We start from the raw sequence: 25,355 nt of genomic DNA on the forward strand, positions 1-25,355 counted from the left end.
GTCAGCTCAGAGCCTGATGTGGGGCTTGAACTCACCAACTGTGAGGTCATGACCTGAGCCAAAGTCAGACACTTAACCGACTGGGCCACCCAGATGTCCCAAATGTTTTCCTAATTTAAAGTTGAAAGTTAAAGCAGTCATTCTTCCCACTTCCTCTGAGGCACAGGATAGTGAGCACCTGCTATCCAGAGGAAACAGATGGGAAAATTCCCAACAAGCTGGTTGTAATTTGTATCAAACGGGAAAAATTTCTCTTGCTCATTCTGCAATTCCATTGGTCACAATTAAAGCAATCTTTCTATAAATGTCTCTTTTCCGGAAGGGGAAGTGTGCGGAGATTTAGATTTTAATTAACTCTGACCTACTATTAACGAAACCCATGTAACTCTTAGTTTCTGCTAGTAGGAACCCACAATAACGAACACTGTAGACTATGTAGTGAACTAGAACCATCTTTCCCTTCTATCCTAACCAACTGAAAGCTTACAGTATAAAATGAAAGGTCAGAGAAGATATAAACATGGTTGCATTTAACTGAAGAATTCTTCCAATCCTTCACTGTCAGGGTGACAAGATTCTATACATGCAATTAGACTTTCCATTTGAAATGGTCAAAGTGGTCACTGTAAAGAATACGCCAAAGGAGATGGACATTCATCGTGTATTTAAGAAAGTGACTGCTTCAAAAAGCTACAACTTTGGGGTGGTGAGGGTAGGATTTCCTGTAGTCTGCTAGCTTACCAAGAAATGGGGGGGAAAAGGACTGGAAACATACCTGGATCAGCTGCAGTGAAAGGAACACCATCAGAGGTATAAAATGTTGGTTCATTCTAGGATGAATCAAAGTGATACAAACATGTAATCATTTCCAAATTGATTTTTTAAAGCACATTAATTAATGAAGCATGGCTGATATCACTCATCTGCATCTGATAATGCAAGAACAAGCAAAAACCTAACTTCCTAATAGCCATTTTCATTTCATTGGGAAAGTCCATGGTTTTCAGATTTCTATTCTATTATCTCAAGTTCTTGTGGCTCTAACCCTGCTGTCTATTCTCGGTCACACTCGTGATGAATTGTTTTGTGGTACACTGTGATTAGCATTGTGTCAGCTTATTTTTAGTTGTGGTTCTTCCCTCCCCACCATTTTTAAAAGAATTTCCAAGACTGGGCTTATAGAAGCAGTCCTGCATAGTTGCATTATGCTTGGTTATGTTGGGAGCTTCAGGGCATTACTGGCCTGGTGACCACTTTTATTTTCTTAACTTACTACAACATACAATGTAATAGTTTGAGAGGGGGGCCTCTGATTATAAATTCTCTGGAACTGCTTCCCAGAATCTCTATACTCAACCAAGTCCAAGCCTTGTTGATCTCCCTTGCCACTGGATGGATCCTTCTCCAGTTCACCCTTCCCCTAGAGGATTCCACATTTCTACTCCTATTTACCTAGTCTGCTGGCTGCCATGTGATCCGAAGCCAATGAAAAGTTATTAGGCATTAAATTCTGAGACTATCTTTATGTAACTCATCTAGAAATTTCCAAAATTTGGAGCCAAGCAACAAGCAAAACTTAAAATGAAAACATTGGCATACCATAAAATAATTAGGATCATTTTCAGGTGTTGCTTCTCTGTATGTTGAAGTTGCATGGACTCTACCCCAGTTACTTGACCGGAGTTCTACAAGCTTCAAGAGCATCTGTTTCACATCTCTGCAGACAGAAGGTGAAAAGGAGTTAAGTATATCCACCAGAAGTGTTGTCAGACTCCAGAATACCAGAGACTCCTAAAACTTTGTTAACATGTATATCCAAGTGCTTTGATTTTCTAGATGTTTCCTGTACTTTTTTAAGCAGTCTTGATATTTGTTCCATCTGTGACTATACGGTTCTTAAAGGTAGTGGCCATTCCACATTTTTATGCCTCTGGACTTTACACTGGACTTCCAGTACTTTACCAAAGTATTTACTGAATAATTTAAAGTCCGAATCATTTTACTTTTTCATGGACTCCTATCTTACCACAGGAAAATCTTATCTTTTTCCATTTATAAACACAACTGAACAAAAATGGTTAGGTAAGCAGAAGCCGTGCGTAAGATATCTTTAAAGAAAACCTTTCTCTAGAAGGTTTTAATTCTTCTGATGATATATAGCAGATTAAAAACCCCACAGAAAAAGAAATGGAGATCTACTGGCCATCTACCTACCTGCTGCAATTTGCATCTAGGACAACATTTTCAATTCTCTGAATAATTTCCTCCATATCAGTCTTTCCTTTTTCCTTCCAAGCATCTTCCAAAACTGACCCTGTCAACTAAAAAAGCAGGCATCAGTAAGATTTGGAATTCAAGGAAGTACAGAAATCCTAAAGAAGTATCAGCAGCAGTTCAAGCATTCTTTGAACAAAATACATTTGGCAAGTTAAATATTCCCAATTATATTCTACCATCTAACAGGCAGGAAATCTCTATACCCTCTGTTTTTCTTGATGGAGAGAAACTCAATCATAGGTTTTGTGTGTCCATGACTATATGGTATACTCCCTGTATGAATAAAATAGGCGATAAGATTTTAATCAACATATCACTTATTGAAATATGCAAGTATAGAAACTCTGAATTAACAAAAATACAAACTTCATGAAAAAGTGAGTTAAGGATATACACAGGTAATTCATCGTAACAAAAATGGCTAACAAACATGAAGGAATGGTTAAATTCACCAATGATTAGGAAAATGCAAAATAAAATGAAATTTTTGTTTATACTCATTACCCATGACAAAACAGAAACTAGGACCAGTTGGATCATCATTGATATGAATATGGGGAAAGTGATGTACTCATTCACCATTGGTAGGAATGTACTATGGTTTAGTATTTAGAAGAGAAATTTGACATTCATCAAATTTAAGGATGCAATGCTCACTGGCCCACCCACTCTGTGTGTGGGAACTGAACCTACACAAACAACTGCACATATGGAGATGAAGTGATTCAAGAGGTAAATCTTCTGTGCCAAAGATCTTTGTTAGATCATAAAAAAGCAAGTCAGAAAGAGGAATAAAGATCTTATTTATAAGGGCACACATACAGACATGGGAAAGGAAGGAAAGGAAATTTAGAGATGGGGGTGAAGAACTTCCATTTTTGCTTCTACATTTGGATTATTCCATTAAAAAAAACACTACATGCTGCTTTTCCAATATTTAAATTCAAGAGTAAACCAAAAGGCCAACATTTTAGAGTAGAAACTTAATTTTGAATTCACACGCATACTATGCATACTTTCCGCCCTCTGAATCATATACAAATGGGGTAGAACAGTGAATTTCAAGAGAAACACAAGTCAAACCTACCTTCAGTAACTTTACTGCACAAATTAAGTTGTCATCCATAGGATTGGAAAAGAGGGCATTCAGCAACTCCCGCAGACCAACCTGAAGAATATCTGCTCTTGTAACCTGTCCATTTGTTCCCTTGATCTTTTGGGAAAGAAAATGAAAAGCAACCATGCCAAAATATTACAGATTAGTGAATGGTCCGGTATGTTGGCAAAATAAGTGTTTTCAGTTAAACAATATAAAAAACAGAAATCCTCTGGTATTTTCACAAAATTAGACTTATTTTACATGTATTTAAAACCTCTAATAGGGGTGCCTGGGTGGCTTAGTTAGGTGTCCGACTTTGGCTCCGGTCATGATCTCACAGTTCATGGGTTGGAGCCCGCATCGGGCTCTGTGCTGACAGCTCAGAGCCTGGAGCCTGCTTCCGATTCTGTGTCTCCCTCTATGCCCCTCCCCTGCTTTCACTCTCTCAAAAATAAACAGAAAAGAAAATAAAAACCAAAAACTTCTAATAAAACCAGTAAACTACAGGGATGCCTGGGTGACTCAGTTGGTGAAGCGTCCAATGCTTCTTTCAGCTCAGGTCATGATCTCACATTTTGTTCCAGCCCTGCAAAGAGCCTGCTTGGCATTCTCTCTTCCTCTCTCTGCCCCTCCCCCACTCTTGCACACACTCTCTCAAAATAAAAAGAAAAAGAAAGAAAAAAAAAAAAAAAACAGGTAAACCGAAAACTACAGGTAAAAATTTTCATTTATCATACATATGATCAGGATAATCTAAGCCTCCTATATAAATTATTGTTTCATAAAACATTCTCTGTTCTATTAAGATACCACCTTTTTTGGAACATGCAGCATTTAACTCTGCTTTTTAGACTATTTAAAAATACTGTTTGGCATCAGAATGGTCTAAGTGTCTTAGCTCTCCAGCCAGAAGAGACTCAGACTCAGGAGCCATACCTCTTCTTTATTTACACTTCTCACAGACATAGCATCATTACTTCCACATGGGTAAAACACTCAACAGCATTCTTAAAATGACTCTTCATTTACAGCACATTTTTTTTTCTCTTGAGAGAGAGAATATCCCAAGCAGGCCCCATGCTCAGCACAGAGCCTGAAGAGGGCTCGATCCCACGACCCTGGGATCATGATCCAAGCTAAATTCAAGAGTAGGATGTTTGACTGAGCCACCCAGGCGCCCCTTACAGCACATTTTAGATGAGTGCTCTTATTTTGGCTTATATAAAAATTAAACTGAAAAAGATTAATGCAGGAGATTTTTTTTAAAAGTTATGTCCATCTATGGTAAAAAGGGATAGTAAATTAAGCACTAGATCGGACAGAGACCTATTAGATACACTAACAGATGCACATTTGATAGCGGATTCGTGGGTGTTTTCAGTGGTGTTTATGATTAAGTCTTCAAAGTTAAAGCAGGTATAACCCATATATGGGATTAACTAATCAAAAAAGCAAATCCTTTACAGAGTAATATTCAGCACTTAGTTGCCTAGTACAAGCACGTACTCAAGTATACCACCAATTCACAAACTTGTTTAGTTATACTTCAGATAAATGCATTTTATGTGGAAAATTCATATATAAAATGGGACCAAGAACTGTAATTCTGGGTGAATTTGGGTAGGAAAAACCCCCAGAAATTCTCCTGTCCCCACTTCTAACTCAAAGCTTTGTGTGATACAGACTGCTTGTGAACCACCATCTAAAGTCCACATACGAAATGCGTGAAGATTCAAGTATGATTTCAAAAGCTTAAATCTGCATTGAAACCACGGCTTCCCAAAAGTACACAAAGACTAAAATTCCCAGTAACTACTTCCCAACACCCTCCTCACAAACAGGAGAAACAAACATTACAGACGTTCCATTAAGACACACACACCATTGCCTGCAGGTACGGAGTCATTTCTCTCCCCTAGCCCCTCTTCAACTTCATCCTTAATGTCGTAAAGGTGTAACGCAAATACAAATTCCTTACCAAGGTCAGTTTATGTTCTCAGGTTTTGTCAGTACTTAAAAAAAAACAACAACAAAAAAAAACACAACAAACTTTGTCCTCACCTCCAAGTTAAGATAAAGTTCTCCCAGGAAGAGTACAAATGCATGGAATCGTTTTCGAGTCACTTCATCCCCCTTGGCAGCCTGATCTTTAACTTCATATTCAGTCCGACACCTAATGAAGATATACCTTTTATAATCTCACATTGCTTTGTTTTTTGTACAAACAAGACGACCATCTGTTGGTTTCACTGTTCACAAGCAATAAAGAGGTAAGTACAATCCTGATTTTTTAGGATAAGAAGTGTTCCTGTTTATTGGAATTTGCAGTGCTTTTTCATACTAACATTCCTAGCTTTAAGAAACTGATGCGTTTATTTTGTCATCTGTTTAGGCAACACAGGTTTCATGAGGTTCATCGTGTATTGGCACCACAAAGAAAAACTGCCTCACCTTTGTCTTCTAGTCTTTTTGTCAAGAAAGCACTGTTTTTACTCAAATTATCTCTGTAAAATGTTCTATTCTGAATATATGAACTTTAAAACACATCTTAAGAAACATGTATAGATGGGTCCCCAACTGAAAATACAATGAATTTTTATTAAGCCCATTATCCTTTTAACCTCCATTACACAAATCAGAGAAATGAAAAGTCTCCAATTGAAATTCACATAGAAACAGAAAGCAATGAATTTGGTCTCAATATCCCAGAGACCAAAAGGAGCCAAATAACTTAGTTTCCCTTGCTTTGTTCCCACCGCCCCCCTCCACTTGGCCCATCTGCCATCCTAGAAGTTATCTAAAACAATCACAATAAACCTGTCATAACCCATGTCAGTGAATTATGGTGTCTGTTGTTACTAAAAGGATTTTTAAAATGTACTTTAAATGTTTACCAATTTGGTGTTAAATATTTTTTCTTATCTCTCTTGAGAAGGTGGTGAAAAATTCTAGGAAAGTCATGTTTTATAAAGCTGATTTTTTGAGAGTTCTTTTAAGGACAGAAGTAGGGGTTTATGGAGACTGAATGGCTTCTATGTATGAGGGACCAGTTTAGCTTGGCTATGTCAAATTAAAAAAAAAAAATTCTTTTTTCCTTAAAAAAAAAAAAAAAAAAGTCACTGCTTACCAAGATTTACCTTGGATCAGCCCGTGAATCAACCATAAACCCAGTACAGTTTATCGTGTCTATATGACTTATAGCTTAGAAGCTACATTAAATGAGCAACATTTCGTTTGAGTCAGATATTTGTTACTCTCTAAACATTAATTCCTCATCAGAACAAAAGTTGGGATATCTCTAAATAAAACACCCCGTTTAATAATGGAAAGGATGAGCTAATTAATGCCAGTTATCCAAACACCTTGTGGGCTACTCTCCTTTTATGACCTTGTAGGTAGGAGTTTCGAGGAAATGATCTGTTTTCTAAGTGCAATGACTATTCTATTATACATTAAGATATGTTAATGAATATGCAAAGGTAAATTCGTACCCCTGGGCAGCAATGGTTATCTAGAGGAAAACAACCCACACCTCTAAACTAATCTTTTTAGGCTAAAGACCTAATTAAAGGCAATACATGCTTATTTCAGAAAGGTTAAAAACAGAAAAATATAAAAAATAAAGTCACTACAACCCAGAGATAACGGCCATGAAGGTAACTTTTCTTTTTTCCTAAATATGTATATATTTCTAAGTTAGGTAACAGAATCAAGCCCTGCTTTTCACTTGTTAAAGGATTAGCGCTTACGTTAGTATCTCCGGCAGTAACACGGTACTACGGAACCTCCAAGCTCGGGTAGAGTCAAGAGAATCAGAAGAGGTTTTCAACCATGGCTACAGACTACAATCATTTGGGGAGCTTTAAAAAACCAAGGCTCCACCTCAGTCCAATTACATCAGAACTTCCAATGAGGACAGGGTCTCAGCCCTATTTTAAATCTCTGGGTAACTTTAACGTACAGCCAGGGGTGAGCAGTCCACAGGAACAGAAGCCAGCCTTTCTGCCATGCAAGCTCCTAGAAGTGCCCACTTTCATATCTTTCCAGGAGCTATAAATACAGGTTAAGGCTAAATAGGTTTTTAGAATTTTATCATTTATATTTTCCCAAAAATTTTACCTATTCAGAGCCATTTCAAATATTTCTATTAAAATAATGTTTTTTTTCTTACTCATTCCTAAGAGGCCCCTCTTTTCATATCAATGAGTTCACTGCCATGTGTTTTCTTTCCTTCATATAAATTTAGGACCCTTCCTCCCCACCCCATATTATAATTTATATGTAATTAGGTTTAATCTTTTGTTTTAGGACTTATGGATAGGTTGGTAAAGCCCTTTTAAGCAAGACCTAAGATTTAATTGTTAGTTTCTTAGTATTTAGTGTTTCACTTTTGAGTCTTTTACAGATTTGAAATATACTTCGGTGTAGACAGGAACCCATCTTTTTTCTACCCCCAATGAATGGCTAGCCAGTTGTCAGCAGCACAATTTACCTTCTACATACACATTTGAAGTAGGACCTTCATGAAAAGCCTTATTTTCAAGAGTCTCTGGAGTCACTTTTGGAATCCTTATTCTGTTCCAGTGCAATTTAACCAAATTATGGAATACACTGCAACCATTAAAAGTATCCTTAAAGAACTAATGGACTAACTGTAATAAACTTGAAGACAACCCTGTTATTGAATAAAACGATTCCAATAAGAAAATGTTTCCTTAGATTAGCTTATGAATTCAAAGTCATGCCAAAAAGATCTAGTAATACCAAAAAGATTTATGTAATTTCACATGTTGATTCTAAGGTTCTTTGGAGAAAAGCAGCATGCAAGAATAGCAAAGGAAACTCTACCCAAAAACTACGGGGAGGAGAGTTTTTTAATACTAGGTATTAAAAAACTAGAGCTTTTTAATAGTATCATAATAAAAATAGAACAAGTAACAAATGGAATATAATGAAACCCAAATATTAGGATGTAGTTTAAGGAAGTTAACAGTTTAAATCAGTAAGGAAATGGATCATTTTAAAAATGGTAGGGATAAAACTCAAACTAGTTCAGCCTGTGGCAATTAGAACCTATTCAAATTGAAAGTACAGAGTACTAAGAAATACATAAGTGATCATATTTAAGATCTTGGAACATGAAGGGCCATCTAAGCACAAAACCAAAAGCAGAGATCATTACAGAAAAAAAGAGACTGATATGTGGGACTATAAATTTTTAACAGTACAAACCATACTATAATACAAATAAGAATGGTCCACCCTAACTTCCCCTGCAACTTTCCATAATACACACAGTCTTTAGAAAAGAATCGTCAAATTCTAGTATGTTTAAAGTTTTCCTTTAACTTCATATGTTCACACTGACCTTTGAAGCAGCAACTGACGAAAGTTGCCACTCTGTGGGCTAATTGTCAGATGATGGGACAGGTAATTACACAGGCGAGCTCCCATGTAAGAGAAATTTGGGATAGATGTGGCCTTTCAAAAAGAAAAAAAGTTTTTTGTAACACAAATACATTGTTATGAATGCAAATACTTAACAGCAACATTCTAAGAAAAGAAAAACATTTCCACCCCTAAAACTGACATTATACAAATGAACAAGTCTTTATTGTTTGGCGTAAAGAAATTAAGTTAACGCTCCCTCCCAACTTCATACCAAGAACAAGAACAAAGGAAAATGTTTAAGGCAAGTTCTCTCCACAATTTACTTGAGGTTACCAGAAAGCAAATTAAGAAGATCTCTTTATACTAGCCAATTTTTGCATAGGATGTATACATGTGTTCAGTTGCACAGCGCTAATTATGAATAAGAGTATTTGCCAAACGATTCTTTTTCATGGTGTTTTTCAGGGCAAGGATAGCAGAGACTTTGACATCTAGCAGTCCAGAACAACATTCCCAGGCCTGCATGGAGACCTTGGACATCAATTACCCTCCATGGGCTTCTGCTTGATTCCTAGGAGAGGTGATAAATGGTACCTGGTACGAGAGAGTAACACTTAAAGAGTACTCCAAAAACACTTGGGGTAAAGAGGAAATGAGAAGCTCTTCCAAAAACTAAGACAGTGCAAGACACTATGTACCGAAGATAGTACTGCTATGGCTATGTGAAACTAAGTTTTAACTTTAATTACAGCTTTTAAAGAACAGTAGAGACAACATAGCTTACTACCCAATATTAGGTAACACATTAAAAGGCTAAGGGACTCGACCAAGGTTACAAAAGGTAGTAATTAACCAGAGAGTATAGATGTAACGGATGGTCTGATGCCTCTCTGACCCGATACTGAGTCTACTTACGGAGTTGTGGTAAATCTTAGACAAGTCACTTAACTTCTGTTAAGATGTGTATAAGGGAGAAGAGTAATACCTTGCAACCATGGAGGATTAAGTGAGTTAATTCATTACATGTTAAAGGTTTAGCATTGCCTAGCATACAGTAACTATGTTATAATTAGATCTTTTTATTTCTAATTATTTCATTGCTCACAAGGGACCCTTGTTATCACAGCAGACAGACTGGGTTCTCCTGAGATCACGTATGCATATCTGGTACCACAGAAGACTTGAAATTCAAAAATCATACTTTTCCCATTATGGACATTGCCGGTTTTCCTTTAGTTTACTTTTAAAATTATCACATAGAACTTAAAAGGCAAGAAGCTCTACAAGGCTTGTTATTAAATGTCATACTTCCCCACTACACCTCACCTTTACACTCCACAGACAACCACTTTCAATTCTTTCAGCTGAAAAGGTTTCAACCTCTGTATCTCCATGCTCCGGGATTTCGGTTTAGTTATTATTTCTTACGAGTTTCCCACCATGGAAAAGGAATATCCAGTTTTCACTGGATATTCACGTAACACCACTCCATTCTGCTATTTGCCAATCTTTCCACCTACCAATGTCGTTATACCATGATCTGATTGGTTTTGTGTTTCCATTTATGGCTGGACCACATAACACAGATTTCTCCTTTCCTACACAACTTTGTTTTCCCTGGACTTAATTTTTCTACACTGTTCTTTACTTAAGTCTCATTGATGTTACCCCTAAACTTACAAGTTTTTAAGTTTCTTAACATCTTCAACCACAGCAGCTATGCTCACCTTACCAGGAATCATGCCTGGAGCCTTCTGCCCTACACCAGCAAAGCCTGGCCATCATCTTGGGATCTCCTTCACCACCATCTAGATAATACACTTAGCCGTTCCTCTAAAATGCAGTTTCCTAGTTTCTACATCTTTGTCCTTGGCTTAATTCTTTTTGGTGGAGTACTTCCCTTCAAGAACTTCTCAAGAAGGGTTACAATAAAACTTCACACTGGCTACTCAGTGCAAAAAGAGGGAGAGGGTCTCTCTTTTTTAAAGATTTCCAAGCAATCTTTTTAGTCTCATTCCAACCTTGTCCTAGAGCTTTCCAAAGGCTCTACTCAGTAAATCGGGGGGGGGGGGGGGGTTTCAGTTTTCCCCACTGACTTGGAATTCAACTTTAGATCTGCCAAGTCAGTTACCACTCACCCACCTGCTTTCTAGTCTCCATCTCTTCTCATCTCAGCCCCTACAGGCTTATGGCTTCTTAAAAATCCCGTCATTTTAGCAGTATTAGGGGAGGAATCAAAGTTGAATATGTAGGTTTAATCTGCCATTTTTATAACAGGCCTTCTGTTATTATACATTCCCTCAATGAAATTTAAAAACAAGTAAAAACCTGTATCACAGACACAGTATCAAAACTTAAGTAATACATATTCTAAGAACTGGCTTTGAGACAATCACAAAAACTGCAGTTTGTCAGGCTACAATCCTTTTGTCCAGCCCTGAAGAACTAGAACCAGGCAGCCTATGAAGTGCTGAAACTAAAACAGAAGAGAAACCAGAAAAGCAATTTCAAGTATAATTTCTCCATTTTCTTCTATCCTTTGCAATCTACCTAGAGGCCAAAAGTAGGTATGAGGACAAATAGAGCAATTCTATCTTCCTAAAATCTCAGGCATGTACCAAACCTGAGAGTTGCCAGGTAATACCAAGGGGTCCACGAACTACCCAGAACCAATTGTAAAAGCAATCAAATGAAACACTAAGTAGGATGAAAATTATCCAGCCATCATAATCACCCTTCCATATACTCCAAATTAACCGGCCACCATGATCACCCTTCCAAATACTCCAAATTCGAGTTGCTCTTTCAAGCAATGACTTAAATAACACTTGTGTTTATAATTCTAGTCCCCTCCCACTGTTTTTGGTCAGTTTCAAACACTGCCCTTAAATTGGTCTTCAAAATCTAGTGTTATCTAGTTGCCCCCCTTAAAATAGCTTTAATGTATCACTGATCAATACACTAGGATCAAAACTAAACTTTGTGTGAACAATCTAGAATTACGGAATTAAGATGTAAATCCTTGGAAATTTAAGATATAAGCATTAATGTTAAGACTCAACAGTGTTTTATGGGTTTTTTTAAATGACTCCTTTTTGAGGCAAAAAAGTTCTCCCATGATTTTTTTCTCTTAATCCAAAAGTGCTATATAATTCAACACCTAAGAGAAAAGAACTACAGTTAATTTCAGATCCTTTAGAAACAGAGTGGGATGGAAAAAAGGTGGGATACTTACCTAGCCTTCTTCGTAAATATCTTAACATTCCTTCTGACTGACTGTACAGAGCCTTGAATCTCCAGTCTGGCTCCAGCCCTAGATCCCCACTACAGGGATTTTATACAACAGAGACTTGAGAGCTCCCAAAAACCTTAAAGAGTTAAGGAGTGTGGAAGCCAGGAAACATGAACCTGGCCTCCCTGAAGGAGCAACACCACCCTTGGGCTTCAAGGAAGCTATCTGATGATCACCCGTGCCATCAGCCAACCTACCTGTTGATAGATGAGTTCTACAAGTTCTTGCAAAGCATCATCTGTTGTAACCCAGCCATTCAGAGTCTCTGCAAACTGCTCAATTTCAGTTTCAAAACTGCCAGGCTGTTCTGTGAGATGATTCAAAAAATCCTGAACATATTCTGATAGAGTGGGATAATCCTCACAACCATCTTCATAGGATTCCTATAGATCAAAAGTTAAAAAAAAAAAAAAAAAAAAAGTTTTAATCCTTGCAACTGGCTAAAATAAAACTAAGGCAGCTTTAAGGTGAGAAGTCTCTAGAACAAATGATCCTTCACACGATAAAATTTGTTATTTTCTTTAGCAAAATTAAGTCCACCGAACTTCTTCCTTCCCCAATAGCCAAAGTGTTACATTAAAGCAGAAGGACTCCACCTAACTGGGTGGAAAATGGTCTTCTCATCCCTGGCAGATTTATAAGATGAATGACAAAATTTAAACCAATATTTTACTGTAACACCAATATCAAAATTAAGATTTTGATCTATTTATGGGTACAAGAACTGAGATTTGCTTCAAAGTGGGAAGGGAGAAGAGGCCACAGATAGAGACATTAGAATGCCCACAGTTAGGCCACAGGTACCTAACTGTTGGGGCCATGTGGTGGTGGGGGGGGGGGGGGAGGGAAGGAGTGGGGGGTCATCACACTCTTTATATTCTTACAGTTATTTAACAATTTCTATATTGAAAAAAGAACCCAGTAAGGTCTGTCATCTGTTAATTCCCAAGGACAGAGAAATATATAGTTCAGGGACTACAAATTTCACCACAGTGTAACTGGCAGACTTGGGCTGCTATATCCAGGCTTCTAGCCAACCTTGACTGTAGCAGTTTCCAACTATGTTTTACCACGATCACCTTTGGTAATTTTCAGTCTTTTAGTAAATGGCAAGAGGCTGAACAAGGTGAGTACTGCAAAAGGTTTCAGATGTGATTATCAACCCGGATACTTGCAATGCCTCCAACACCAACCAAAGTATTCTGAAATTTGCTTAATAGTTATGATCTAATAAGAATTATACTGCTAATGAAACTTACCTTTTCTAAAAGGAGTCAAATGAGAAACCACATGAAAGAATTATGACAACATAGAAGCATTTTATGAAGGGATTAGGTTCTAAAGCCAGTGAGTGCATAAAGAAAAAAAAAAAAAATCAGGAGTCCAAATTTTCCTTAGGAAAATTAAAGGGATGCTACTTTACATTAGTTGCATGTACTATGAGATGCACTAAGGAAATAAGACCAACTGCAGGAAGAGCAGATTCACGTGCCCATATCATGCTCATAGCATTTGTTGAGAAGAGCAGGAAAACTGATACATTAAATGTTCTGATCTCAAAACTGAATGCAAATTAAATGACTCTCCTCTAGGGGCACCTGGATGGCTCAGTTGGTAGAGACTCCTGATTTCAGGGTCATGAGTTCTAGGCCCATGTTGGGTACAGAGCTTAGTTAAAAAAAAATAAAATTTTAGGGGCACCTGGGTGGCTCAGTCGGTTAAGCTGCCGACCTCGGCTCAAGTCATGATGCTGCAGTTTACAAATTCAAGCACCACGTTGGGCTCTGTGCTGACAGCTCAGAACCTGGAGTCTGCTTCAGATTCTTTGTCTCCCTCTCTCTCTGCCCCACCCCTGCTTGCATTCTCTCTCAAAAATAAAAACATCGGGGCGCCTGGGTGGCGCAGTCGGTTAAGCGTCCGACTTCAGCCAGGTCACGATCTCGCGGTCCGTGAGTTCGAGCCCTGCGTCAGGCTCTGGGCTGATGGCTTGGAGCCTGGAGCCTGTTTCCGATTCTGTGTCTGCCTCTCTCTCTGCCCCTCCCCCGTTCATGCTTTGTCTCTCTCTGTCCCAAAAATAAATAAAAAAAAAAACGTTGAAAAAAAAATAAATAAATAAAAATAAAAAAGATAAAAATAAAAACATCAAAAAAATTAAAAAATGAAATTTTAAAAATGACTCCACTCTAAAATAAAGAAATTAACATTGATGAAATTCAAATTTATTCATCATAAACATTACACCTATATGACTGAAGATTAAATGAGTTAATGAGTAAATGCCCCTAGACCTGTGACTAGCACATAGTAAGGCATTAAGAGTTCAGCAAATTTCTACATTTCTGGGAAAACAGTAAAACATTACAAATGCCACAGTCATGTTCTCATACCTAAAGAACCACACCTAAAAGCATCTGAAGAACAGAATAAAAGCCTACACTTCTTGGTATATAAGAGGATACCCTGATTAATAAGCTATGTATAATATGCGACAGACACTGTTAAGAGCTCTGCAAGCTTGTCTCACTTAACCCTAAAAAACTTGGCACAGATGGAAGAAACGAACCCAGAGCAGTTAAGTCACCTTTGGTTATTTATTCAAAAGTGTTCACCGTTGAGTTCCTACTAAGTGCCAAACACTGTTCTAGGTGCTGGGGGGTACTGTCTTGGCATGAACAAAGGAGACAAAGTCCTCCTCCAGTGGAGCTTATCTTCCACCATGGAAGACATTATTCACATGTTAGGATATCCTATGAAAAAAGGTGGGCTAAAAGTAATATAACACTGTAGATTAACTATATTGGAATAAAAAAAAAAAGCAAAAACAAAAAAAGGGAAGGATTCAGAAGAGTTAACATCTCATTTGAAGACGAAAAGAAAAACAAAATAAACCCAGCCATACAAATATCTGAGGCTTAGAAAGTAGGCTTACAAAGCACATAGGCCCCAGGGCACGTGGGAGACTCAAGTCAGTTGAAAGTCAAACTTCGGTTCAGGTAGTGATCTCAGGGTTCAGGAGTTCGAGCCCCACAGGAGGCTCGCTGCTGTCAGAGCAGAGCCCAATCCGGATCCTCTGTCCCCACTCTGTCTGCCCCTCCCCCGCTCATGCTCTTTCTCAAAAATAAACCTTTAAAAAAAAGAAAAAAAAAAAAAAAAGGGCAGCACACAGGCCTCAAGACGATAGGTGCTTATCTGATACCTTTAAGAAAAGCCAGAACAGACACTGAAGAGGGGGTAATAGCTAACAAGATCAATGAGGCAGATGGGAAATCACGTACAATCTTAGGGACCACACTAAGACTGGCTTGAAAGCCAGTGGAAAAACCACTGGGCAAAGAAGGTTGGAACAAGGAAAGACCATGTACCAACTTAAGTAATTGGTGCAGTCACACAGCTAGTCAGAAGAACTGAGCACAGAACAAACCCTGTGGTTCTAACCTCTATGCTACACTCCAAGGAACTGACAAAGGCTTAAAATCCAACTTTGACATATGTACAAGAATATTCATTGCCAACAATCCACCTAACAATCAACAAAGAACTGGCTAAATACACCACCTTATATCCATGTAATAGATCAAATAGCCACTTAAACACGATAGATTTACATCTATTAATACAGAAATCACTAATGTTAAATGCAAAGAACAGAACCGTATTTTAGGACAGCTTAATTTTAAGAGATTTGGAGACGGTGAAAATTTCTGGAAAGATAGACAAGGGATAACAGCTCTGGAGTCCATGAATGTTCATATTATAAATAGTGACCACTGTTTTATAAAACTGTGAAAGCAGTTAAGCATTATAAATGCATACATTAAATAATACACTTAATATTAGCTACATATACGTTTTACATTAAAAATACTTTGACATAGAGTTTTATAGATTTGGAGTGTCCTGTTACTACTGACAGAAAAGCAGGAATCCGACAAGTCCTAGCTGAAGGTATTAATTTCTGGTTTCTATCAAATGTCACTCACTGTGGCAAAAATGCAGTCTCAAAGAAGCAGAACTCTTTTAAGAGAACCCAAAGTCCAAAAGTAAAGAAGGGAGAGTAGAACTGTTCTGATTATAAGCATTACAGGGGACTGGTTCACAAGCTGCCATTTCAAGAAAAAAAGGAAGCACAGAGTATTCTGGACAGACCAGCACTCCGATGTGTTTGCATTATTTCTCTAGTACCAGATTTTTCCAAGTACAAATTTCATCTGTCTTCAATGTGGAGTTAAATGGCTTTTAAGCTGAGGGATGAAGTTTTACTTATTTTTCTTAGAATTCTGTGCCAAGAGATTAGGAGGGACAGTTAGACAATGCACTTTTCATGGAAGATACTTTGAGTACATTGGTACAGAGAAGACCTTAATCCAAAGCAGCAGGAATAAAAGGAAACCGATCAGACACCTAGACGGTGGCAGAGTCAAGACTACTTTAGTTTGAAGGGGGCAAGAGTGTGAAAGACAAACAGGAGTCAATATACTGTTTTTGGCCTACACAGCTAGTTAGAATATAAAAAAAAAGGCTTGCGGAAGATAAATTCTTTTTTTGTACTTGAATTTCAATGTGAGATCCTCATGAACAAGTCAAAACAAACACAAGGCAGGAGTTCAGAGAAAGAATTAGATTTCAGTATCAGTAGACAGGCAATGCTCAGATTCTAAGTGACAGGTAGGATCACCAAGGCAGGTAACAAAATGTGGGGGGGGGGGGGGGGGGGCGGGGGAAGAACCTCAGGGGACTACAGTCTGAGTGAAGAAGGAATGATCTGCAAATTGGAAGGATGAAGAAAGCACTGCCCCAGTGGCCAAAGGAAAAAGAAGAGGTGCTCAGAGGCAAATGCTACAGAATAATCTTAGGAGTTGAAATCTGAAAGAACAATGGTTGCAGTCTTAGGAATGAAACACTAGGCAGAGAGAGGGAAAAATTAAAATCGGTATCTTAAATATTCAGTTTTTATAAAAATAAGAGGAACTTCCAAAAGACTGAAAAGGTACCCTTGGCCCCTAGCACAGGACCAGACTCACTGGGACTTGCACAGATCACACAGTGGTCAAAGTCTACTAAGATGAGGGTTAAGAGGACAATAGATTTTAGGGGTACCTGGGTGGTTCAGTAGGTTAAGCATCTGACTCTTGAATTCAGGTCAGGTCATGAGCGATCAAGCCCCATGTCAGGCTCTGCACTGACAGTATGGAGCCTGCTTAGGATTCTCTCTCTTCACCCTTCCTCCACTCATGCTCTCAAGATAGATAAATAAATAAAAAGAGGACGATAGATTTTAAAACCCAAAGAGCATCAGTAAAGGTCACAAAAATAGTACCAAATCAAATAGGGGGATCAGCCTACAGAGGTTTGATCACTGAGAAGTAAAATAGTACTAACAGTGAATAAGTTTACATTTAGGAGAACATCACTATTGAAAGGCAAAAGACAAACAGGCAGTAACTTGAGGGGAACATTCTTAGAAGAAAGAAGGGATTTTGACAGGTGGGGATTTTTGTTTAATAAATGCTTTGTGAATTCCTATGTAGAATTTTTGGTTCTCGTAAGTGAGCTGTGATTAAATATTCAAGATGTAATGGTTGATCTGAGAAGAAGCAATAGCCAGGAGTTGACAGATACAGCAACTCCCTGGTAAGAAAGCATAGAAAGCAGGAAATTCTAGCAGTGGGATTAGAGGAAGGACTCAAGGATAAAAGGGTTCAGAATATTGGCAGGGTTGAGAAAGCACAACAAGCAACTATCATAAAGGCTTTCAGAAAAAAGTATGAATACTTGAGAACAGATCCAGTTCAAAGATACCCAGATTTTCATGCATATCAAAGCAGACTTAAGGCACTTTTATTTTGTTCACTGCTGTATCCCCAGTGCTTGACTCACAGTAAGAATCCAACTATCTGTTGAATGAGTGAGTGAATATAACTAACTTTGGATTATGGCTACTGTTATCTGTCACAAGACCCTATCCTAAGAGTCAGGGAAAAACCAAGGATACTGCCATTCTGTGACTAAGTGGACAGAGAAAAACACTTACCTTTGATAGAGGGTAAAAGGGTAAATGAGGAAGACTAGAGAATGCACCAGAGCAGGGGTAGCAAGCTTGAATGATTATAGAATAGAGGTGGATTACAAACAAATGAGGCAAGCCAGTGAGCAATTAGAGGTCACGTATTCCATCCAAGGTGGCTGCCTCCATTCAGCTGCAGACAATTTTTTGCTCTAGCAAAGTTAACAGTCCGGTACAACCCTATCTTATGATTTTAAGAGAAACCAGAAAATTTAGATTTGCAACATCTAATTTAAGTACTGGTTGGTTATTAAACAGGTCTTTAAAAAAAAAAAAGAAAAAAAGGAAAAACAATGAGGGCCAAAGACGACACACCTGCAGGCCACACACGAGCCATGGGCTTCTGGTTTGCAATTTGTTCTGGCCAACTGAGCATAGAAGAAACTAATCTAATAGAAGATATCAAGGAGGGCCTAACAGAGGACAATGGCTCAAAATAAGTGGACCAACATGGCTCTGTAGCCCAGGAGTCACCTGAACTATGTAAACTAGTTGGTACAGAACTCTGGAAAAAACAAAAAACAAAAAAAAAACACAAAGAAACCCACAAAAAAAACACATCCCTATCATAAAATGGCCCAACAGGGAGACAAATGGGAAACAGTTTGTGGCTGTCTGAAAGAAAGTGCTCTTCAAGAGTTAATTCAACTACTCACAGCTCTCCAATGGTTCTTTTCCTCTCCGAGCCAAATACAACTTTTTGGCAAGAATCCAAGCTGTCCTCGCTTCTATTTTACATGACTGACATCAAATCAACTGCTCTTTCTGAATGCCTATCCTTTCCCCTTCCCAGCCACAAAGCTTTTGTTTTTTAAGTTTATTTATCTTCAGAGAGAGCATGTGAGCGTGCACACGTGAGCAAGTGAGTGTAAGTGGAGGAGGGGCAGAGAAAGAGGGAGAATCTGAAGCAAGCCCCTTGCTGTCAGCCAAGAGCCCATGCGGCACCCGAACTCATGAACCATGTGATCACGACCTGAGCCGAAATCAAAGAGTCAGACGTTCAACTGACCAAGTCATCCAGATGCCCACCAAAGCTTTTTCCTACGGCAGTCTAAGATGCATGGAGTTTCTAAAACATGGGGTACAGTTTTTCCATACCTTTTCTATCAAATATGGAAGGAAAGCACTGCCCCCCACCCAAGAAGCAACAAAATAGGTCTGCCATCATTAGTTATCAGGTAAACACAAATTAAAACCACAAGTAGCGGGGCACCTGGATGGCTCAGTGGGTTAAGCATCCAACTTCGGCTCAGGTTATGATCTCATAGTTCGTAAGAGGCCCACATCAGGCTCTATGCTGACAGTGTGGAGTGTGGAGCGTGGAGCCTGCTTCAAGTTCTGTGCCTGCCTCTCTCTCTCTCTCTCTCTCTCTCTCTCTCTCTCTCTCTCTCTGCCCCTCCCCTACTCACAGTTTCTCTCTCAAAAATAAGCAAACATTAAAATGTAATAAAAAACCACAAGTAGATACCACATACCCACCAGAATGGCTAAACTTAAAAACAGAAATTTCCAAATACTGACAAGGAAGCAGAGTAAGTGGAAATTACATACTACTCAGAGTGTACATTGGAACATTCTCTTTGGAAAACTATTTGGCAATCTCCATTAAAGTTGGCTACCGGTGCAACTGGGTGGTTCTGTTGGTAGAGCATAAAACTCTTGATCTTGATGTGGACTTCAAGCCCTATGCTGGGTGTAGAGATTACTTAAAACCTTTGGGGGGAAAAATGAGTTGACCACCCTATGTCCCTGCAATTCCACTCCTAGGTACGTACCCATGGGTAGAATAGCAGCCCCATTTACAATAGCCCCAAAGTGGAAACAATCAAATGTTTATCAAGAGACAAAGGGAAACAGGTGCCTGGCTGGCTCAGTTGGTAGAGCATGCAACGCTTGATCTCAGGGTCATGAGTTCAAGCCCCACGCTAGGCGTGAAGCCTCAAGATTAAAAAAAAATTTTAGAGGAGACAAAGGGGAAAAATGTTAAAAACAGACAAGATGGGACTGTGGTATATTCTCACAATAGAATGCTAGATTAAGTCACCTTCAATTATAAGCTAAAACATGGATTAATTTGAATGTCAAAAAAAAGCGAAAAAATATATTCTGTAGGAGTCCTTTTATATAAACTTTGAAAACAGGCAAAACTTGTAAATCAAAATAGTAGTTAACCTGGAGAGCAGTAATGATTAGGAGGACACATAGGGAGCTTTGTTAATGTTCCTTTTTTTGGTTTGGACACTGGTCGCTTAAGTGTTCATTTTGTAAAACTTTGAGCTAACCTTTATGTACACTATTGGGTTAAATGTCAGTAAAACTAAGAAATTAGGAAAGAGAAGACTTCTGTGCTAAAGTATTATCATTTTAACCCTCTAATGGTTCCTGCCCCACTTATCTACAATCAATTGCTATGCATTTACCCAGGACATATTCCCAATTGTGTTGTGTTTTCTCCCACTTAAAAGTTCAGTTTATTAAGTTATTGACAAAAATGAACCTGAAAGTTTAAAAGTTTTTCATACTTGTGTAAACACTTTATCAAAACCTCCTACGTTTCTTTAGTTAATTACAACCAGAAACACTTGTTTTAACATAACAGAGTCCAGATGTGTAACATTAAAAAACTTACCTCAAATTAATCCGCAGCATAACTATGGTTTAATTTACTCTAAAACTACCAATGAATATTCAGTTATCTTGCTAAAATCCAATTTAAAATCAGCTTTGCCAGGCCATTATTCTATAGATCATCCACTTAGTCGGGACACAAATTTTGTTATTTTTTTTAATATAGTTTTTTTTAAATTTAATGTTTATTTTTGAAATAGAACCACAGGAAGTGTGAGTGAGTGCACAGAAGCAGGACGGGGTGGGGGGGGGGGGGGGGTGACGACAGAGGATGGGAAGCCAGCTCTGTGCTGACAGCAAGGAGAACCCCATCAGGGGCTCGAACTCTCTAACCTGAGAGCATGACCTGAGCAGAAGTCGGAGGCTTAACCCACTGAGCCACCCAGGTGGCCCTGGACACAAATTTTAGTTTTATATATTGAAAGTGCCCTAAGTATATCCTTTACTAGGCTAGAAATACTCTATACATACTGGGAATACAGTGAAAAAAGACAAAAAGGTCTACTCTCAATTTACATGGATATTTTGAACATCACAAACCACAAAACATATTCCTGAATCTGTCTGGTTTCTTCGAGAGTGTAAAGAATTCATGACGTTTTTATGTGTAGTAGAAAGTTCCAGCATACCGATTAATGACAAAGTAATAATCACGTTATGCCAGTAATATTAATCCAGAATTGTAGTAAAAAGGCATACTTACTGTATAATTAGAAGAATAACCTGATGGATAAAATTCAGGAGCGTTCACAGACAGCTTAGACATTAATACAGGAGCTACAACCACCTGGGGTTTAGCCATTGCTGACTCCAAGTTCTGCTGTGGGATATTATCCTGTGAACTAGGTGGAGCTCTCAGGGGCCTCGTTTGCTCTGAGAAAGGAAAAACGGGGTGTTAGATGCGTTCATTCCTTTGTATAGCAACTTACTATCTGCTGAAAAGCCACAGGAGAAGGACTGGTTTTTAAGAGTTAAACAAGAACTGTCACGAATATTAAGGTTATCGCCAGGATATATACAGAAAGCCTGCAAAAAGGAACAATAGGCTGCTTTAGCTCATTTATGGCCATACCTGCCTCCTAAATGAATGCTCGAGAGCTTTCTTTTTCCTTTTTTCGTTTTTAAGGAGTTAAAAGAGGTGGTTGCACGCGTTAAGGTCTCCCTTTCCAAGGCTGGGAAGGGGGAGGCGATTTTTACTTCCTCCCCGGACGGCAGAACTCAGAGACCGCGCATTGGGCCCCTCCCCCCAGCCGGGGCGCACAAAGGATTCCGGCAGCCACCTTCCAAACCCCCTTCCGGGCCCGTCCCCACCCCGGAGCAACCGGGCCCCTCGGGGAACGCTTTCGGGGAACGGGGGGGTTGGGGGGGGGGTAGAAGGAAAAAGAGCGCCGGCCTTGCCGCGCGCCAAGGGCCGTGGGGAAGCGTTGGCCCAGGAGGACAGGGTCCCCTAGAGCGGCTCCGTACCTGGGAGCGCCCCGGGCCGGGGAGGCCTCTGGGGGCCGGCGGGGACCTCGCACTGGGCCCCTGGCGGCGGGGCCGTCCTGGGCTGGCGCAGCGGCGGCGGCTGCAGGAAGCCCGGGGCTTTGGGCTGCGGCGGCGGCTGGTGCCGCGGCCGCTCAGCAGCCCCCGCTCCGTTCGGGAAACCGCCGCCCTCAGGCCCGCCCCCTCCGCGGCCCAGGCCCCGGCTCCGGCCCCGACCAGCACCTGGGGCCCGATCGAAACCGTCCGACATGCTCCTCCTCCTCCGCCGCCGGGGGCCGCTGCCGCTGCGCTCGGGAGAGGACGCGGGGGGGGGGGGGGGGGGGGGAGGCGCCGCGGGCCGGCTCTCGCCGCCGCGCTCACTCGGGCCTCATGGAGGAGGAGGGCTGCGGGCCCCTGCGCGGTTCCTTGGCGCTTCGGGCGGAGCGGACAGCAGCCGGAGCACCCGCCGAACCCGCCGCTCCAGAGCGCCCGCCCCCCGCGGCTGCCCTCCGCTTTTCGATTCTCCCCCAAACCCGGCTCCCCCGCCTTCGGCGCGGCGGGGGCGAAGGCGGGTCACAGCGGCCCCCCGCGGCCCGGAGGCCCCGGGCGCGTCCTCCGCGTCTGCTGCGGTTCGTGGCGGGCTGGGAGCCGCGGCCCAGCAGGCCGCTCGGCGAGTGGCTTCCCGGCCGCCGGACAGCCCTGCCCGACGCGGGGACCGGGCGAGGGCATCTCGGCCCCCCCCGGGGCGGGCCGAGAGCAGAGAGGGGTGCTCACCCCAGGCAGGCCTTACCTACGCGGTGCCTCTCGGTAGAGAAGTGCGAGACTGACGGTTGATGCCAGGAAAATAAAAATACGGGGGGAGGGGGCGTGGAGGCAGCGCCAGGGTTCTAGGACGCGCACCTCCGTGGGCGCGCAGGTGTGTTCAATGACCCGGAGCCGGCCGGCCCGAGGACTGGCCCGGAAGGACCGCTGCGGGAGAAGCTCCGCCACCTGTCTGGTCGGCCGCGGGGGAGGGAGGAGGGAACGCAATCAAAATGCACCTCTCTCCCCCGCCCCTTTCAATTCACATAAGGTAGTTATCAGAGTAGGTCCTACCTACTGTGCCCAGGCTTTAGTCTTCTCTCTTTTCTCTTCCCGTCCGGAAATGTTCACAAAATGCACTACCTTTCAATGAAATTACCCTCTTTTTCGTCGTGTACCAGTACCGTCCAATAAAAATATAGCGCGAGCACAAACACAAGCTACTTATGTAATTACAAATTTTCTTTTTTCTTTTTATTTTTTTTTTTCAACGTTTTTTATTTTATTTTTGGGACAGAGAGAGACAGAGCATGAACGGGGGAGGGTCAGAGAGAGAGGGAGACACAGAATCGGAAACAGGCTCCAGGCTCCGAGCCATCAGCCCAGAGCCTGACGCGGGGCTCGAACTCACAGACCGCGAGATCGTGGCCTGGCTGAAGTCGGACGCTTAACCGACTGCGCCACCCAGTCGCCCCTGTAATTACAAATTTTCTAGAAGCCACATTAACGAGTAAAAAAAAAACAAACAACAAAACAGGTGGAATTATTTTAATCTATTTTACTTTACCGAATATATCCAAAATGGTATTTCAACATGTAACTAATACAAAAAATGTTGATGAGATGTTTTCCCTTTTCTCGTACTAATTAAAACACAATGTGTATTTTATACTTGCAGCACGTCTCCGTTGGGATTGGCACATTTCAGGTGTTCAATAGGTACATGTGGCTAATGGCTACCGCATTGCACAGCAAAGTTCTAGACATTACTTATGTGTAAATTATTGCTTTTGTCAGGTCTGGTGCTGTGACAGCCAAATGAAGAATGAATGTAAGTAATGAAAAGGAGAGAAAATTCATTTCTTTACTGTTATACTGAAATATCCTCACAAACTCTGATTGTAGCCCTTTATATTAAGTCAGGTTTAATGTTTTTCAATCTTGTCATCTTGAGAATCATTTCAATTAGGAACAAAACTCATGTTAAGCATTTTCTCTTCTTACTAATAAAAACAATATTAACAGCTTCACCTAAATGAGTGAGAAGAATGGCTTTAATTACGGCAATCATAAATAAATGATTCATGCTGTTGATTGTTGGCAAAAATTGAAGGGAAGGAAGCCAACAAAAAGTAAGGTTCTTTGGTGTAGTGAAAAATGTAGGATTCAGAGTGGACCAGAGCTTGGCTTAGATCCTGGCCTTGACCCTTAAAGCCTGTGTGATCCTAGGTAAGCCAGGGATTTAGCTTCTCTGAGCCTCATTTTCCTCATCTTTAAAATAATAAGTATGTTGTAGCACTGAGCATGTATTACAAAGACAAGACAACAGTGTAAAAATTCGATGGGGACATTGAAGTCCATTCTTTTATGTAGCGGTCAGTCACTTCTTACTTTTTTGTTCTTCAGGAAGGACTCACAAACTGTATATTCCAAAACAGTGAGAGTGAGTTATCCTAATGTTCCATTAGGTAGATACCCTCGACCTGTGCCAGGCTTTTGTTCGCATTCATTACCCTTTTGTTCCCCTAGGAACTTTGATGATGGCTAGCACTTTCTTTACACCTGAGACATTCTTATCTGCGAGTAAGGCTACTATGCATCCATGGAGACATCAGGGTATCTTTACAGGGTATCTTTAATTGAGATGTTATCCTGTGCCTTCTCCCTATTTACTGTTATGTAACTTTACCCCTATTCTTATGAGATGTGAAAGGTAGACTTAGAGATAACAGGGATGGATTTAGCTTCATCACAATAACAATAGTTAATATTTAGTATGTGCCAGCCATTGTTTCAAGAGCTTTACTTTTGGGGCGCCTGGGTGGCGCAGTCGGTTAAGCGTCCGACTTCAGCCAGGTCACGATCTCACGGTCCGTGAGTTCGAGCCCCGCATCGGGCTCTGGGCTGATGGCTCGGAGCCTGGAGCCTGTTTCCGATTCTGTGTCTCCCTCTCTCTCTGTCCCTCCCCCGTTCATGCTCTGTCTCTCTCTGTCCCAAAAATAAAATAAACGTTGAAAAACAAAAATTAAAAAAAAAAAAAAAAAAAAGAGCTTTACTTTTATCATTTTATTTAATCCTCACATCCTGTGAGACAGCCATTCCAATTACCCACATTTTACAGA

At 40.5% G+C, this 25,355-nt stretch overlaps 1 protein-coding gene across 4 annotated transcripts in view; it reads right to left on the reverse strand.

Annotated features, from left to right (window-relative positions):
• Positions 1 to 23,326, reverse strand: part of PAIP1 (poly(A) binding protein interacting protein 1) — a 30,417-nt gene extending 7,091 nt beyond the window's left edge. The window contains exons 1-9 of one of the 4 annotated variants that reach the window (XM_019464303.2): positions 23,308 to 23,326; positions 21,455 to 21,624; positions 12,257 to 12,442; positions 8,745 to 8,857; positions 5,438 to 5,549; positions 3,365 to 3,490; positions 2,215 to 2,321; positions 1,600 to 1,717; positions 776 to 830 (exon numbers count right to left, since the gene is read on the reverse strand). In XM_019464303.2, the coding sequence (XP_019319848.1) occupies positions 776 to 830; positions 1,600 to 1,717; positions 2,215 to 2,321; positions 3,365 to 3,490; positions 5,438 to 5,549; positions 8,745 to 8,857; positions 12,257 to 12,442; positions 21,455 to 21,553 (916 nt within the window). In that variant the 5' untranslated portion in view covers positions 21,554 to 21,624; positions 23,308 to 23,326. Of the gene's footprint in view, positions 1 to 775; positions 831 to 1,599; positions 1,718 to 2,214; positions 2,322 to 3,364; positions 3,491 to 5,437; positions 5,550 to 8,744; positions 8,858 to 12,256; positions 12,443 to 21,454; positions 21,625 to 22,215; positions 22,851 to 23,002; positions 23,224 to 23,307 lie in introns of those variants that run through there. The other 3 variants (XM_019464302.2, XM_053906978.1, XM_053906979.1) reach the window with 3 other exon arrangements.
• Positions 23,327 to 25,355: the final 2,029 nt, after the last annotated feature.

This window comes from Panthera pardus, unplaced genomic scaffold (genome assembly GCF_024362965.1).
Source record: "Panthera pardus isolate Hobbes unplaced genomic scaffold, ASM2436296v1 HiC_scaffold_2, whole genome shotgun sequence".
NCBI classification, from domain to species: domain Eukaryota; kingdom Metazoa; phylum Chordata; class Mammalia; order Carnivora; family Felidae; genus Panthera; species Panthera pardus.